The sequence below is a fragment of the Helianthus annuus genome, chromosome 13 (assembly GCF_002127325.2).
Source record: "Helianthus annuus cultivar XRQ/B chromosome 13, HanXRQr2.0-SUNRISE, whole genome shotgun sequence".
Taxonomy (NCBI): domain Eukaryota; kingdom Viridiplantae; phylum Streptophyta; class Magnoliopsida; order Asterales; family Asteraceae; genus Helianthus; species Helianthus annuus.
This window is the reverse complement of record NC_035445.2, coordinates 82,687,428-82,704,050: the sequence shown is the minus strand read 5'-3', so window position 1 is coordinate 82,704,050 and position 16,623 is coordinate 82,687,428. Positions and strand designations below refer to the sequence as shown.

General features: G+C 37.2%; 1 protein-coding gene across 1 annotated transcript; it reads left to right on the top strand.

The window, feature by feature from the left end:
* The first annotated feature begins 14,173 nt into the window (after window positions 1-14,173).
* LOC110898371 (UDP-glycosyltransferase 73E1) lies at window positions 14,174-16,187 on the top strand. The gene is made up of 2 exons (XM_022145153.2): window positions 14,174-15,120; window positions 15,362-16,187. The coding sequence occupies exons 1-2, from the start codon at window positions 14,407-14,409 to the stop codon at window positions 16,118-16,120; spliced, it is 1,473 nt and encodes a 490-aa protein (XP_022000845.1). The 5' UTR covers window positions 14,174-14,406; the 3' UTR covers window positions 16,121-16,187.
* Window positions 16,188-16,623: the final 436 nt, after the last annotated feature.

Below are 16,623 nucleotides of genomic sequence, written 5' to 3'. Positions count from 1 at the left end.
ATGATGTAGGAAAATGCCTCGTAGGAAACCTGTTTCCAACGCATTTCCTACGCAATTTCCTACCCCTTTTCTACAAAATCGTCGTGTCACAAACTGCTACAGATCTCCTACAACAATTCATAGTTATTTTTAATATATTATTTATGATAAATATTAATTATTATATTTTCGGAATTTTTTTTTAGCTACACATTTCCGACAAAAAAAAAATTAAAAAATTTCATTCAGCATTATTCGTGACAAATTTCTGACAGAAAAATAAAAATAGTTGTTACAAATTTCCGACAAAAGCATTATTCGTGACAAATTTCCGACAGAAATATAAAAATAGTTGTTACAAATTTCCGACAAAAGCATTATTCATAACAAATTTCCGACAGAAAAAATTTTAGAAACTACAAGGACTACTTTTGTAAAAACTGAAACTTTAGGGACCAAAGTGTAAATATTTCAAAAATCTGTCAAAAAGGGGGTTCTTCCTTAAAGAACCGGCCCTTGGCAAGGATCGAACTCCTGACCTATCGTTTAGAACCGCAACGCCTTAACCAGTTTATCCTCCTACTAGGAGCTGTTAGAATATAAAACTTAATTCCTTTTATATACTAACTAGAATGTAACTTTTTGTCGGAAATGTGTCACAGGTTGTGACACAATTCTGACGGAACGATTAAATCAACTAAAAAATAAACTGTTTATCGGAAATGTGTCACAAGTTGTGACACAATTCTGACGGAACGATTAAATCAGCTAAAAAGTAAATATTTTGTCACAAATGTGTAGGAAATATAATAATTTTTAATTATTATACTAATTTTACTATTATATATAAATATAGAAGTGTATACCCTTGTATTTATTTTTAATAAAATTAAGTAATATGACTTAGTTGTCGGAAATGTGTCACAGGTTGTGACACATGATGCGTGGTTGAAAACCAGTGTTCGTTAATGCTTAAGTTGATGTTTTTACTTGACTTTTAATCTTGAATAGCCTACTTTTAATTAGATTTGTGTTTTGCAGGTTTAATGAAGTTTAAGGAGCTTTTCGGGAGCTTTACGGATCACCGGGTCGAAAACCGAAGCACCAGAACGCGTCATGGATCAACCGGGAGAGTCGGGAGCGAAAAACAGAGAATTCACAAAGGAGAGCCCGTCGCCGACGGGGTCCAGACCGTCGGCGACGCCTTCCAGATAAGCCCGTAGGCACATGTTTTCCGTATCCAGGTATATAGGCCGTCAGATGGAGGAGGCAAAACCAAAGCCCGTCGCCGACGGGTTGAGGGCCGTCGGCGACGGCTTGTCAAAACCAGCAACGCGGATTGTGAAGGTTTGGGGGTTAATCTCGAAATTGATTGGCTCTCTAGCATTGAATACGGGAGTTACACAATAATTGGAGTTTGAAACTTGATCTTGGAGCCTAATTCACCTACCATTCCATCCCAATTACACATCTATCATCACCATCATTGAAGATCATCAAGAATAATCATCACCATCTACACAATCAATCATTCCACAAACCCTAATCCTTCCACCATCACCATCCATCACCAACCTTCATCATTCACCAATCATCCAATCAAGCTTCAAGATGACTCCATCCGCATTCCAAACATCCGGTGATCAAGTTGCATCAACCATGAGCGGCTAATCATCTCGGTTTCACCCCGGTGTAGGTAGTTGTTAATTTTAGGGTTTCGAATTGTTCTTGTTTTAACTTAGTGACAATTTGTATTTGATTTTTGAAATTCTTGATAATAGTGTTACATTTGTTGCGAATTCGTGAATTGTCGAGCGATGTTAAAAGTTATGACTTCGCGAAATGGTGATATGTAATTGTGCATTATCATTGTTAGGATTTACTTGTGTTGATTACAAAGTGTCTTTTTGTCCGTTCTTCGGGGCGTTGATAGTTAGTAGCACCTAAGTCACGGTACACTAAATCTGTTAATCAAATGCATTTGAGTTGAAACTAAAACTTGTAGAAATCCTAGGTTAGCAATTACCGAAACCGGGTGTGATTCCTTTTTATTATTATTGTTCTAGTATCCAAATTTCTTACAACCGTTAAGTGATAGTTGTTAATTAATTAATCCAATTCCAGTAGTCCAAATTCACATCTTTCTACTAAACAAAAATACAAAAATATATGGCAAGCTTCATAATTGTGACAATTCTTTATAATTCAGTCAAATCCATACACAAACCACATACTCTTCGTGGATCGACCCCTTACTACCACTAACACATTGTTAAGGGTAATTTGGGCTTATAAATATTATATTTGACCGGAGCGCGACACTCCGATCAACACAATTCTAACGAAACGATTAAATCAACTAAAAAATAAACTGTTTGTCGGAAATGTGTCACAAGTTGTGACACAATTCTGACGGAACGATTAAATCAGCTAAAAAATAAATATTTTTTCACAAATGTGTAGGAAATATAATAATTTTAATTATTATACTAATTTTACTATTATATATAAATATAGAAGTGTATACCCTTGTATTTATTTTTAATAAAATTAAGTAATATGACTTAGTTGTCGGAAATGTGTCATAGGTTGTGACACAATTCTGACGAAACGATTAAATCAACTTAAAAATAAACCGTTTGTCGGAAATGTGTCACAAGTTGTGACACAATTCTAACGGAACGATTAAATCAGCTAAAAAATAAATATTTTGTCACAAATGTGTAGGAAATATAATAATTTTTAATTATTATACTAATTTTACTATTATATATAAATATAGAAGGGTATATCCTTGTATTTATGTTTAATAAAATTGGCAAATTGGAAAATAATAATCCCATCTCTCTGAAATTGGCCGATAATAATCCCAAGTCATTTATTAGCCAATAATAATCCGACCTCGTCCATTTTTTTTTGTAAAATAGTCTGCCGTTAAAATAAGCTTAACGAAGTTAAGTGGTTTTCCGAATTACAACCCGATGTTTTAGGGCTTTTGATCAGAACGAGGATACGAGTCGATTGATGTAAAACTTACCTCGAAATTGTGTTCAAAATGGCTTGAATTTTATTAATTGGAAGTTAAACACCCGAATTGAAGCACCGTTTTCGTGGGTTGGGGGCAGTATTTCGAGGTAAGTTTTACATCAATCGACTCGTATCCTCGTTCTGGTCAAAAGCCCTAAAACACCGGTTTGTAATTCGGAAAAACACTTAACTCCGTTAAGCTATTTTAACGGCGGACTATTTTACAAAAAAATTGGACGAGGTCGGATTATTATTGGCTAATAAATGACTTGGGATTATTATCGGCCAATTTCAGAAAGATGGGATTATTATTTTCCAATTTGCCAATAAAATTAAGTAATATGACTTAGTTGTCGGAAATGTGTCGCAACTTGTGACGCAGTTTCGACGGAATGTTTAATTAAACTAAAGAATAAATATTTTGTCACAAACTTGTAGGAAATGATTTTATAATCAACCTTTTGTAGATTATTTCTTACAGATCGATGACGCAACTGTCAATTAATTAGGGTTTTTTTATTTGATGTCATTGTTGCGTCAAAAATTTGACATAGAATTTTGGAAAAAAAAAATCGTAGGAAATTTGTCACAAATGTGTTTGAATCTGTGACAAAAATAATTGTGTAGGAAAATTCCGTAGGAAATTATGCACTTTTCTAATAGTGTAAAGTGCCAATCCCAAAAGTATAACGGGAGGTTTTAACATAGATTAACCTAACAATGCCCGCGAGAATAACGGGAGGGGCGTTTCTCAACCTATAGCGCTACCATTGTTAGGGGAGGCTTGCAAAGTTAATGAACACATAGTCATGAGAGTTTGCAATAGCATAACATGTATAACATGAATCAAATGTATCATGTGCAATTTAGATAGAGTGTACATAAAGCTGTTTGAAGTGAATAATGTGATTGATATAGAATACATATTGCACCCAAAAGTGTTAAAATGGAAAATGGGTCATGTATACTCACATTGTTTGCGTTGCGATTTCTTGTAGGTACGCACGAGTAAGATTGGAATAAAATAACGAGCAAAGAGCGATTAACCTAGATGTATAAATGGCACATAACGATTTAGTTAATAACTATATGTTAAATATAATTCTTATTATTTTATAGTTCACAATTTAATAATTTAGGTATTTTTATGTATTACGTTATTAACCTTTAAAGTTGTAAAAGGGTTATAACAAATTATTATGTATTGATATTATTATTTGATTTTTTTTAAATAATAAAGAAAGTGAATTATTTCAAAGAGAATACCACTTTATAAAAGAAAGAGAAAAATAAACAAATAAATAAATAAATAAATATGAACCTTTTAGAAAAAGAACAACAGTTAACAATTTTAAAGGAAATGACAACGGATTATTAGGGATTAAAAGAAAGATTTGTTACTGTTGGTTTTATATGAAAAATATAAGTTGCAGCACCTTCTTGTGTCTAGTACAAACCCATCCACCATTGATTTTAGTTCAATTCAAGGCTTCTTAGATTCTTGCTATAGTTTCTAATATGTAATAAAAACAAAACAAAATGACGAAACAGAAGGTTATACCGAACACGAGATGGGTCAACTCCGTCTTGTTTGATGATTATACAACATAACCGAACAAAATGATTCCCGTTGTGACAACGTCGTGAACTTCGGGCGGCACCAGTGACTATTTCCGGTGAACTCCGATGTGCCGTGATCTCGTAATGTCTTCCCGAGCTTCGGCGAGAGAGAGTAAAACAGTGAGAGATATTAGAAAGTGTGAGAGGGTGTCGAGTTGTGGTGGTATGGGGATGGTTGTGGTCGAAGGTTGGTGTATGAGGGTGTCAATATGTGTGAGTTTACGTTATGGTGGTTTCGGTTTCGGCGAACTTCGAAACAACACAAAACGACTTCCGTCCATCCCCGTGCATCTCCGGCGACTTCTGCGTCTCCGGCGTATGTGCAAAGATACTTGAAACGGAGAGGGTGAGAGGGTAGTGTCGAGAGAAAGCATACCGGATTGAGTGGGCATTACGTCTGTTTATATAGGAGTGCCGAGGTTATGGAAGGTTTCTTAACGTGAATGCATGGAAGACAAGATCATGACCAGGTTCGTATACGTATATGAGGAAACTCCAATCAGCAAGGAATCATGAATCAATTTATCAAGGATATGCAAACTCGCGTATCATTTGCAAATTCCGAACAATCAGTGATTAATCAAAGAAGGAAAGGAAGGAAATTGGACAAGTTAAAGTTGTCGCTGGTCCTGTTGGCGGCAATAATTGAAAGAAGGAAGGAATTGAAGTTTAGGTAAAATGACAACATTAGTCCCTTAGGTTTTTCATAATTATTCCAAACAAAATTAAAGTTTTATCTTTCTTTTTAAAATTCAATCAGTAAGTTTCATAATATTCCAACTAGCCCCTCACTTATATTAACTGAGCTACCTAACTTGGTTAAATATAAATCTTTAAATTGATTAAATTAATTAATTAAAGAAATAACTTAATTAACTAGTTTATATAGAAAAAAATTAGACTTGTGATTGTAAATTTAATTAATTTAATTAAATGAATAAAATTATAAATAGATCAAATTAACAATAAAAAAATCTTTCAATGATTAAGACTTCGAGTTTTAAGGGTTAGGATCTAAATTTTAAAACGGGTCGGATTTTGGGAAATCCATTTTGACGGATGTTACAGTCTACCCTACTTTAGGAGATTTCGTCCTCGAAATCTAAGAGGAAGACTTTTGGAAAGTTCTTTAAAAGAAAGAATAGATGAGACTTGATCAGTTTGACTATGAAAATTGTTTTCACGAATGCGTCACATAGCATATAAAATGTTCACATAGCATATAACATGTTCAATAGCATGATCATGAATTTCACGTAGTGTAACATAGATACTGAAAGCATCGTAAATTTAGTTCGTTCACGAGAGATTATTATTATTATTTGTTTTAGATTGCGAAGATAGTGCGATTCGTGTCTCAAAGCTTGAAATGAAAGTAACGTTCAAATATAAAGTTTCATTGAGAACGAAAAAGAGTTGGCAACTACCTCTGGGGTAAGGAAATCACTCCTAGCTTGATGACAAGCTTCCATTTTTGGGAAAATGAGTATTAGCCTAAAAATTTAGAACAATCCACATGACATACTTAGTTAACAAGATTAACGTATCACTGACATGTGAATAAACAGGTCAACCCATCGTGTACCGCAATGTTGACTACCCAACGTCGTCGCAACGAAGAGGGTGTAATGTTGTTAACTTAACATAACCACTAGAAAACGGGTGGGCGCTACTCCTATAGCACTACGCATAGTGCTATACATGTTAAGGTGTGGGTTAAAGGACAAGTTCATCACATAAGAATAACCCAGTAATCACGAATCCAGTATAACATATTAGCGTGCATGTATTAGATTGAAATGATATATCGTACAAATGTAAAAATATCATACTTTAGCAAAAATATCATTAACTAAAAATGTACCGGCAATCACGCCCGGAATCATCTTGGCTTCTTCAACTGTCAGAACAAATGCTCTAGCATTCTTGGTAGTCTTGTTATTTGTTGCTGGAGCTAGTTTTGGACAGTTCAGTTTGATATGCCCCTTTTCTCCACAATTGAAGCATATCCCACTACTGGGTTTCTTCCTGAAGTCTTCTTCCTTGTGTCCACGTATTTTGCAGAAGTTGCAGTATATGGAGCATCTTCCTGAATTCTTCTTCTTGCAATACTTACAGTAAGGTGCAGAAGTAGAACCTATATTTTTCCCACAGTTGGAACTACCGTAGCGAAATTCCTGGGTAAGTTTTTGGACTAGGTTCTTTCTCTGGTTTTCTTCTTGTGTAAGTACTAATTCGTCAGTCAAGGTATTGGCTAGTTGTACTGCTTCTTCTATGGTTTGGGGTCTAGTTGCCTTGACTACATGTTGGATTTCACTAATTAATACCCAGATGTAACGGGAGATTAATACTGGTTCTAGTGAGGCTAGGGTTGGCACTATTCTAACATATTCGAAGAATACGGTAGTGTAACCCTTACAGTCAACTCCAGTCATTCTAAGGTTTAAGAATTTATTAGCAATTTGTTCCTTTTTATTGGGAGGACAGGATTTCCTTTCAACCATGTTCTTAAAGTCAGTCCATTCCATATTATAAACTCTGTCACTTCCCCTAGACTGGAGAATAGTATTCCACCATTCTAAGGCTGCATTCTTAAACAGATTAGAAGCAAACATAATTTTATCTTCCTCTGCACATTTGCTTATTTTTAAGACTGCTTCTGTCTTTTCTATCCAACGTAGTGCTGCAATGGCTCATTCATTGCCAAAGAATTCTATTGGTTTGCAAGACCAGAATTCTTTGTAAGAACAACCATATGACATGGTTCTTCTTCTTTTTGAAATAGGCAATTGAAGTAGCGGTCCATTATTCACACTGTGACTGGGTTCAGTAGGTGGTCGTTTACTTGCATTATCAGTTTTATTATTCTCTGCTTCTTTAACAGTCTTAATGATATATGGCATGGCATCTATAATTCCTTGTGCTACTATGTGTTGGATGGCACTGTTATCTATTTGGTTCCCGTTATTATCGTTATTCTGATTTTCCTGATTTACTTCGTTGTCCATCTGAAATATAAACATTTATCATGTATTAATATCACAGAACAAGATTTAATGGAAACAGTCACACAATCACATTGATCAAAATTGTCAAGCATTGCGACATTCTACTCTTTTATATATATATAGACATATATATATATATATATATATATATATATATATATATATATATATATATATATATGTTACAGTCTACAACGGAAAATTGAAACATACTACTACTTATGCATCAATAGGTACTAGGTTATCTATGATTTTCTTTTTTTCTTCAAACTACACACACACACACACACACACACACATATATATATTATTACTACTAGGGGTGGTTCCAGAATTGCATCTCCCGGTTATCTTATTTCCAAACGAGCTTCTCTCATATTTGTTTGATTCTCTCTCCTTCCTCAACTAACTCCTTACCAAAAGTACGGAGTTCTTGCACATTTTCCTCACTCATGGACGGTAGTGGTGCGGGTACTGGTTCAGGGTATTGGGGCATAGGTTCTCCATATGGCTATGGGTTGTCTAGTATCTCCTAGACATACTGATCGGCATTCCAATATGGATCTAGAGGGTTAAGGTTGGTATATTGTGCTATGGGGTTTGGCATTGGGTTTCCCTATGGATAGAGTTCTCGATAATCTCTATGGTCATTCTCCCATGGGTCATACATTAGAGGGTTAGGTGTTGGGATTCTAGATATCTCATTTGGGTCAAATGCGGGTATGGGAATTTGATCTCTTTGGTGAAGTTCTATCTCCATTGGTTGAGTTGGGAATAGTGGCAATGGCTGTGGTGCAATTATTTGGTCTAGATTTGGATCTGCGGCAATGGTGGCTAATATGTGAAAATTTGCCAATCGTCTAGTCACTATGTCTTGGGTCTGTGCGTTCATCTCCCTATTGGCTGCTGCTAAAGCCCTTTGTTGTTGTAACTTTCTCATTCGCTTCCTACGCTCATGTGCTCCCCGACAGAACCATCCTCTCTTTTTTCGTACGGAATGGTTCTTCGGATTGCTCCTTAAAGATGGAGATCCCCTCTTCGGTATCAGCAGAATACCCCGAAGGAGTAGGCTGTGAGGAAGTTTCTTCACTTCTAGGAGAACTAGATAGGTGACAATAGGCGTCAGATGAACCTTGATCACTCATACTATAAACTAACAAATTGTCAAATAACATAAAACAATAATATACAGATATGCACGTAATTATTTCCTAACACAATTAACATTTTGGTGTCAGCAGAAGACTTCTGTGGATGAAATTAGTAGCTGTAGCTCTGATACCACCTTTTGTCGCAACCCCCTACCTCTACCCGGGAGCAGGCGGCCGCGAGTCTTGGAGCGGGTGGTATCAGTGTTTATTAATTTGGCAGCGGAAATTTCATCAGGACCGTAGTTAAGAAATAGTTTATCAGAGTAAAACACCACACTTTTATCTATTGTTTCTGATAGAGTAAAACTATTTCCTAACTACGGTCCTGATGAAATTTCCGCTGACAAATTAATAAACATCGATACCACCCGCTCAGAGACTCGCGACTGCCCGCTCCCGGGTAGGGGTCGGGGGTTGCGACATATGATTTAGATGTTCCCTAAATGTTGAACTTGTTTTTTAGTGAAATGTGTGCTTGCTTAAATCTACATCATGTCCACTATGAGACTAGAACTCGTAACCACTTTGGAAGTAACACCTTTACTACATTCTTTGATACCACTAGGCTACAAGCCCTTTAGTTAAGATCATCATCTACACTTTCACCGCCTTCTAGTAAGCTAAATTCCATATATAGTGAGATGCATAGCACCCATGGGTATAACAAAAAAAGTGAAGCTTGTTGTGTTCTTGTGACTCTTCTAAAGAGAAATCCGAAAGACCTACATAGAATTCTGAACTTAAACTAAAATATTTATTACCTTAATTGCAACGGAATAATGGTAATATGAACGATTCAATAATTAGACAATGTAACAAAAAATAATACCATAACAATTAACAACACATAAATCATTACCGATAATTGTTAGGACTGAGCGCACACACGAACACGAACACGATACCGAAAGAAATAACAAACACAAGGATTTATGTGGTTCGGTCTAAACTGACCTACGTCCACGGGTGGCAACTAGGATATTTTTATTAAGGGTGTTCAACATTACAAGTACAAGAGATCAATATATATATATAAACTACACAATTAGGGTTGAAGCCCAATGGGCTACGACTTGGGCCGACTGCTCTTACTCGTGTCGAGAAGTCTACAACCCAACAATCTCCCACTTGGAGGCTTCAAAGACACGATCAACTACGCTCCACTGTACTTTTGTAATCTGTCAACGGAAACTCTATGCTCCACATTTAGTTGCCACCGGCCTTCTCATCAATTAACCTGAAGGCTCGTTGAAGCTCCCACTAAGCTTCAACTCATCAGTTACTACTTGTGACTCATTCTCTATCCCTTCCGGCTCCCACTTAAACGAACTGCCAGACCTTACGAAAACCTGAGAACTAACACTCTCCATCATAAGTAGTTAATTCACTGGAGAGACTTTCACCACTGGAATACAAGTTCTCTTAACCCACTGTCATCTAGGAGCTCTGATTGAAGCACTACATGTGCTCCCACTGCCACGAAAACCCTTGGCTGGCTTCTCTAAACCTTTCCTAGCATGTTCAACCTGAATCTGACTCGTGACTCCGGGTTTATCTCCTGCAAAACAAACTTTCTTCTGCCCCTGAGATTCTGTGAACTGGATTTTGGTCTTCTTCTGAACTAGGATAACCTCTCCCTCAAGCGGTACATTGACCATATACAATGAGCCCCTCTTCTTGCCACATGCAACCACTAGATTTCCCTTAATTACCTTCCATTGTCCACTATCGAACTTAACCTCGTGACCTTGATCATCCAGCTGCCCGACTGAAATAAGCATTTTTCTCAAGCCTGGAATAACCCTCACATCTCTCAAAGTCCAAGTAGATCCGACTGAAGTAACTAAGTCAATATCACCCACGCCTGTGACATCTAGGACTTCATCAAATGCTAGTCGTACCTTACCAAAATCCCCAACTTTAAAATCCCGCAGTGCTTCACTGCTGTGGGTAGCGCGAAATGAAGCACCCGAGTCCATAACCTATGTATCAACACTGCTCTCCACACTACAAATCAAAGCTTCATTATCCGAGTGGTGTACTGCAGCGTTAACTTCTTTCTTTTCATTTGGACATTGATTCCTGAAATGTCCAACCTCTTTACAGTTCCAACAGGTTACATCATTCTGAGCCCTAGACTGACTCCTATTTCTATTCTTACTGCCACTACCTCTGTTATTCTTTCTTCATTTACCAACATGCATTAATTCACCCGATGACCCACCTGAATTTCTTCTTCTGACATCTTCGCCCAGAATAAGATCTCGCATCTTCGCAAACGTGAACTTACTCGTATCTGAAGAGCTCGAAACAGCAGTTACGGTTCCGGAATAACTATCGGGTAATGCGGACAATCATGGTTGTAAAACAAGGTTTCCAAGGCCGAGTACTCTCCGAGTAGTCGCTACAAGGTAGGTTCCCGAGGTGACTTTCTCTAACTCTGCCTAATTACTCGGAATCTATCAAACGTGGTCAAACTCGGACAAAATCGGAACTAGTAAGTCAATTCAGGTCGAGTTTGACTTAAAAATAATAAAACATAACTTATATGACTATCATATTAAATAATGAATATCATTTTCACGTATTTTGTTATAAATTAATATTAGTAAATTTATGTTATTAGACATATATTTAATTCCCGAAAACTAATTTCTTTATAATTTAACATGTCCGAGTACTCCCAGAGTACTCTCCGCGTATGCCGAGTACTCTCAACTCCCCGGTCGACCGACTAGGGAGCGCCTAGCGACTTTTGCAACTATGAGGACAATAACAATAGGGCTTGGACCTCATTATGTGATATTCACAAACACCAAACGAGACAAGATCGAGTTTAGGTTATTGATGTGTGCTGTAACTAAATCACCTTCCCTCATCCTAATATTCACAAGCTCTCGAATAAGATAAACCTTGTTCGCTGCAGAAGGCTTCTCATACATGTTCGATAATGCTGCCATCATTCCTCTAGCTGAGGTCTCTTTCTAGATATTAAATGCAACACTCTCTGATAGAGAAAGCGTTATCACTGCTCTAGCTTTCTTATCCATCCTATCCCAATTTGCTTGTGGCGTTTTTTCTGACTTTTCATCCTCGAGCACTACATCTAAGTCTTTCTGACAAAGTAGTGCTTCAACCTGCATCTTCCACCAACCGAACTTCTTCCCATCAAACTTTTCGATTTGAATTTTTCCTTCTTCTGCCATGATAACACAAACACGACGAATCGAAAACTGAAACTGAAACAAATAGAAAACCAACACTGAAACAAATAGAAACAGAAAACACCCGATTCAAGTTTCTTTGAACTTCACACAAACGCTTAAACACCTGTTGGCCAATATGGTGAAAAGACTGATCTTTAAAAAATAACTTACTAGTCGCAGGTCTGCTCGTTAAAACTTCTGAATGTTCGAGTAGAAAAAAGTCGTTGCCTTCCTGTTTGTGGTGACTTTTGACAAAACAACACAAATAATTATATATATATATATATATATATATATATATATATATAGAGAGAGAGAGAGAGAGAGAGAGAGAGAGAGAGAGTTAAATGCCATTTTAGTCCCTGTGTTTTGGGTCATTTTGCCAGTTTAGTCCAAAGGTTTCATTTTTAACTGTGGGTCCAAAAAGGTTTCACAGTTGCCATTTTAGTCCACTGGGTTAACTTCATCCATTTTTCTGTTATCGAGAAGGCCAATTTGGTCATTTTGTATGCAATTCTGTTAGCTAAAAGGACAATTCGGCCATATAAAATGACCGAATTGGCCTTCTCGTTAACAGGAAAAACGGATGAAGTTAACCCTGTGGACTAAAATGGCAACTGTGAAACCTTTTTGGACCCACAGGTTAAAAATAAAACATTTAGACTAAGCTGGCAAAATGGCCCAAACCACAAAGACTAAAATAACATTTAACTATATATATATATTTTTTGTTTTTTGTAACTTGCGATAACTCCCACAAGAACAAAACACCACAACAATATTAATATAATATTGTTCCTTCTTGATGTAATTAACGACAACAGCAAGGAAGCCAATAAATAATTTGCTAGTCTTTTTGCTTCTTACCCAAGCAAAACAAATATATAGTTTGCTTCTAGGTAATTCTGAAATTTTCGAGAGCCAAAAAAAAGACGAAATAAGCAACCGGCTTTCCTTTTCTTGCTCTGCTCGATCGAAGAATAAATTTAAAAGACGGGCTGACCTCCAAATACTTCATGCGATCGCTAGGTTTATGTCAATTGCAGCTGCCGGTGATACAAACCCTAGATCGCAACTCTCTCACTTCGTATTTTTTCTGTGTGTTACGAGCCGTAGCTCTGATACCAGTTGTTAGGACCGAGCGCACAAACGAACACGAACATGACACCGAAAGCAATAACGAACACAAGGATTTAGGTGGTTTGGTCTAAACTGACCTACGTCCATGGGTGGCAACTAGGATATTTTTATTGAGCGTGTTCAACATTACAAGTACAAGAGATCAATATATAGACTACACAATTAGGATTGAAGCCCAATGGGCCGCGACTTTGGCTAAATGCCCTTACTCGTATCGAGAAGTCTACAACCCAACAATAATAACATAAGAACTGACAGAACCCCTGGCCCATAAAGCTTCGCCCTTATATAGGTAGCTAACCTATTCACCAAATATGAGATGGGTCACGAGTGTAGGCATAAACACTCTATTAACTATTCCCTTAGGTTTTGAAGTAATATCTAAAAAGGTCCATATTAGTCTCCAAATAAACTAGTTCTATACTTGTCCGATGGACATGCATTTAAATGTCATAAGAACATAAATATATTTTGAGTGAATTGCAACTTTTGTCATTTATCTTTATAACTAATTTCAGAAGAGCCAACTACTTTGGTGAACACTATTTTCTGTATTTTTTTTAGTTTTTGGTCAACTATTATTATTTTGTTAATTTCCCTTTTTGTTGGAGTCAAATTTCAAAAAAAAAAAAAAAAAGACTGGGTCTAACCCAAAATCCTTCGCTATAACTTTTATATGAAACATAAAAAATATTGGTGTCACGTAGGTGATGTTTGTTTTTCTAGAAAAGATACATGCAGGCTCTTTTGTCGCATGCACATATATTGCTATCTGTGTGCTAATTGTTTTTCATCCGAAGACATTTCATTAAAAGACGTTTATGCGAGCTCTTCTTGATGCAGACTCGGCTCAACCACTTTTAAGATCTTATAATGTCTGCAGACGGTTAAACACCACCACCCAAAACCACCGGTCCACCATGACTGCGACGTCCACCTTAGTGAGGGAGTCGGTCTAGTTCATCTACTTAAGAATAAGATAGCAAACATATTTCTTTAGCCAATAGGAAAATTTATCATTATGTTTGACAACTTGCGATAAATAAAAAACCGAACGTCAGTATACTTTCCCTACACTTCTCTTTAAAAGTGACTGATGGCACAATGTAGGCACATATAACATTAGACGACACAAACCTTTAGGTTCCGCTCATTTTCACATAAAGCTAAGGCTCTTGATTCTATAATTAAGTTTTATATGTGAACCCCTTTTTGAGAATCTCTTACAGGAACAATAAACTCCTTAATTAGCGTTCCTCTCACAACTCTTTAGAAATGGTGACACCTTCAACTGACCTTCACTTTGTATTGTTTCCCTTTATGGCTCAAGGTCATATGGTACCCATGGTGGACATTGCCCGAGTCCTAGCCCAACGCGGCGCCACAGTAACAATAATCACCACCCCTCTTGTGGCCAGCCGCTTTAGATCGGTTATTTCCCGAGCCATCTTATCCAAGCTCAAGATTCAACTACTCGAACTTCAACTCCAGTTATCCGAAGTTGGCTTGCCCGAGGGATGTGAGAGCTTTGACGCAGTACTTGAGTCATCTGAATCATCCTCTAAGCTTTTTCGAGCAGCTGAATTGTTAGAACAACCCGCAGAAGATTTGCTTCGCAAACTTTGTCCTCCACCAGATTGCATAATCGCGGATTTTTTATTCCCATGGTCTACAGAAGTGGCACGAAGGCTTAACATTCCGCGGCTCGTGTTCCATGGACCAGGATGCTTCTGGCTCATGTGCATGCATGTTTTCTACTCTTCCAACTTGTTAGAAACCATTGAATCCGACTCAGAGCCATTTGTTCTTCCCGGTTTGCCTCATCGAGTTGAAGCTACTAGATTTCATATTGCTGGTTCCTCTAAGGATGCCACCGCGGATCAAAAGGCATTCTGGTCCCGCGCAGTTAAAGCCGAGAAAGCTGCATACGGTATTGTAATTCATACTTTTGAAGAGTTGGAACGTGAGTATGTTAACGAATTCACAAAGGTAATGTTCACCAAGTAATTATAATATTTATTGTTTTTACTTAATTTTATTTATTGATTTAATATTTTCTTTAACTTAACTTAGTTGGATAGTTATTATTTTATCTATAGTTTGAATAGTAGGATAACTAGAGAAATACTATCATTATTATCATCATTTACATTTCAATCTCTCTAAAGAAATCTGGTTTTCAGTTATGACACAAAAAATATTATGCACCTCTTTGTTTCAATTTTTTCAGGTGACAAACACCAAAGTTTGGTGTATAGGGCCTGTTATGTTATGCAACAAAGACGTCCGTGACTTATCCGAGAGGGGAAACAAGGCCGCGATCAACGAGCACGACTGCTTAAAATGGCTCGATAAAAGGGAACCACAGTCTGTTCTGTACGTTTGTTTAGGAAGTCTTGTGCATATTTCTACGCAACAAGCGATTGAGCTCGGGCTCGGGCTCGAGTCTACCTACCAACCGTTCATATGGTGCATAAGAAACAAAGCTGAAGCGCTTGAGCAATGGTTTTCGGAAGAAGGGTTTGAAGAAAGGGTGAGAGACCGAGGGTTGATCATCCGTGGTTGGGCACCACAAGTGTTGATACTGTCACACAGAGCCATTGGAGGCTTCTTAACGCATTGTGGATGGAACTCGACGTTGGAGTCAATATGTGCCGGAGTTCCGGTTGTTACATGGCCATTTTTTGCGGACCAGTTTATAAATGAAACATTCATAGTAGAAATCTTGAAAATTGGCGTTCGGATTGGGGTGGACGTTCGGGTTCTTCTAGGGGAAGAAGATAAGATTGAACCCCTGGTGAAGAAGCATGATGTGAAGAGGGCTGTTGAATGTTTGATTGAAGAAGATGAAAATGGAGAACAAAGAAGAAGAAGGGTGAGCGAACTTGCAAAAATGGCGAAGATAGCAATGGTGGAAGATGGATCTTCTTTTAAAAACGTATCGTCATTGATTCGAGATATTACTGAAACCATTGGAACACAACATTAAATTTGTTGTTCATTCCTAGCTACTTTAACAAATGAAAGAAAAACCACATACCTAGAATTACTAGTTACTATTATACCGGATGGTGAGGTTTTAGTTTACAGTTAAACAGAACTGAATACGTTTATTTGTCTTAGAGAAACCAACTCTGATCTGAACACACTTAAAATCGTACAACTACTTCAAATGCATCAACAAAAACCAACTCTCCTGATGTAGGTCCCTTTTTGTCGGAGGATGACGAACCTCAAACCTTGTTATACTAACCCACTAGCGAGTGCGGAATCCAAGCTAGCAAGCAAACCGAGATTAAGCAAGTACAAACACAACATACACGGGTTCACCGATTAACACAACTTGTATTAATGCAAATGAAGGTTTCGGTTACAAGCACAATGTTTACAAATCTAACATGTAAACTCTCAAAGTGTGTGTGTGAGTTCCGGACAGAAAGCTCTCAAGAAGTCTCTCTCTCTTTCGGTGTGTGCACCTATGTGAACTCTCAG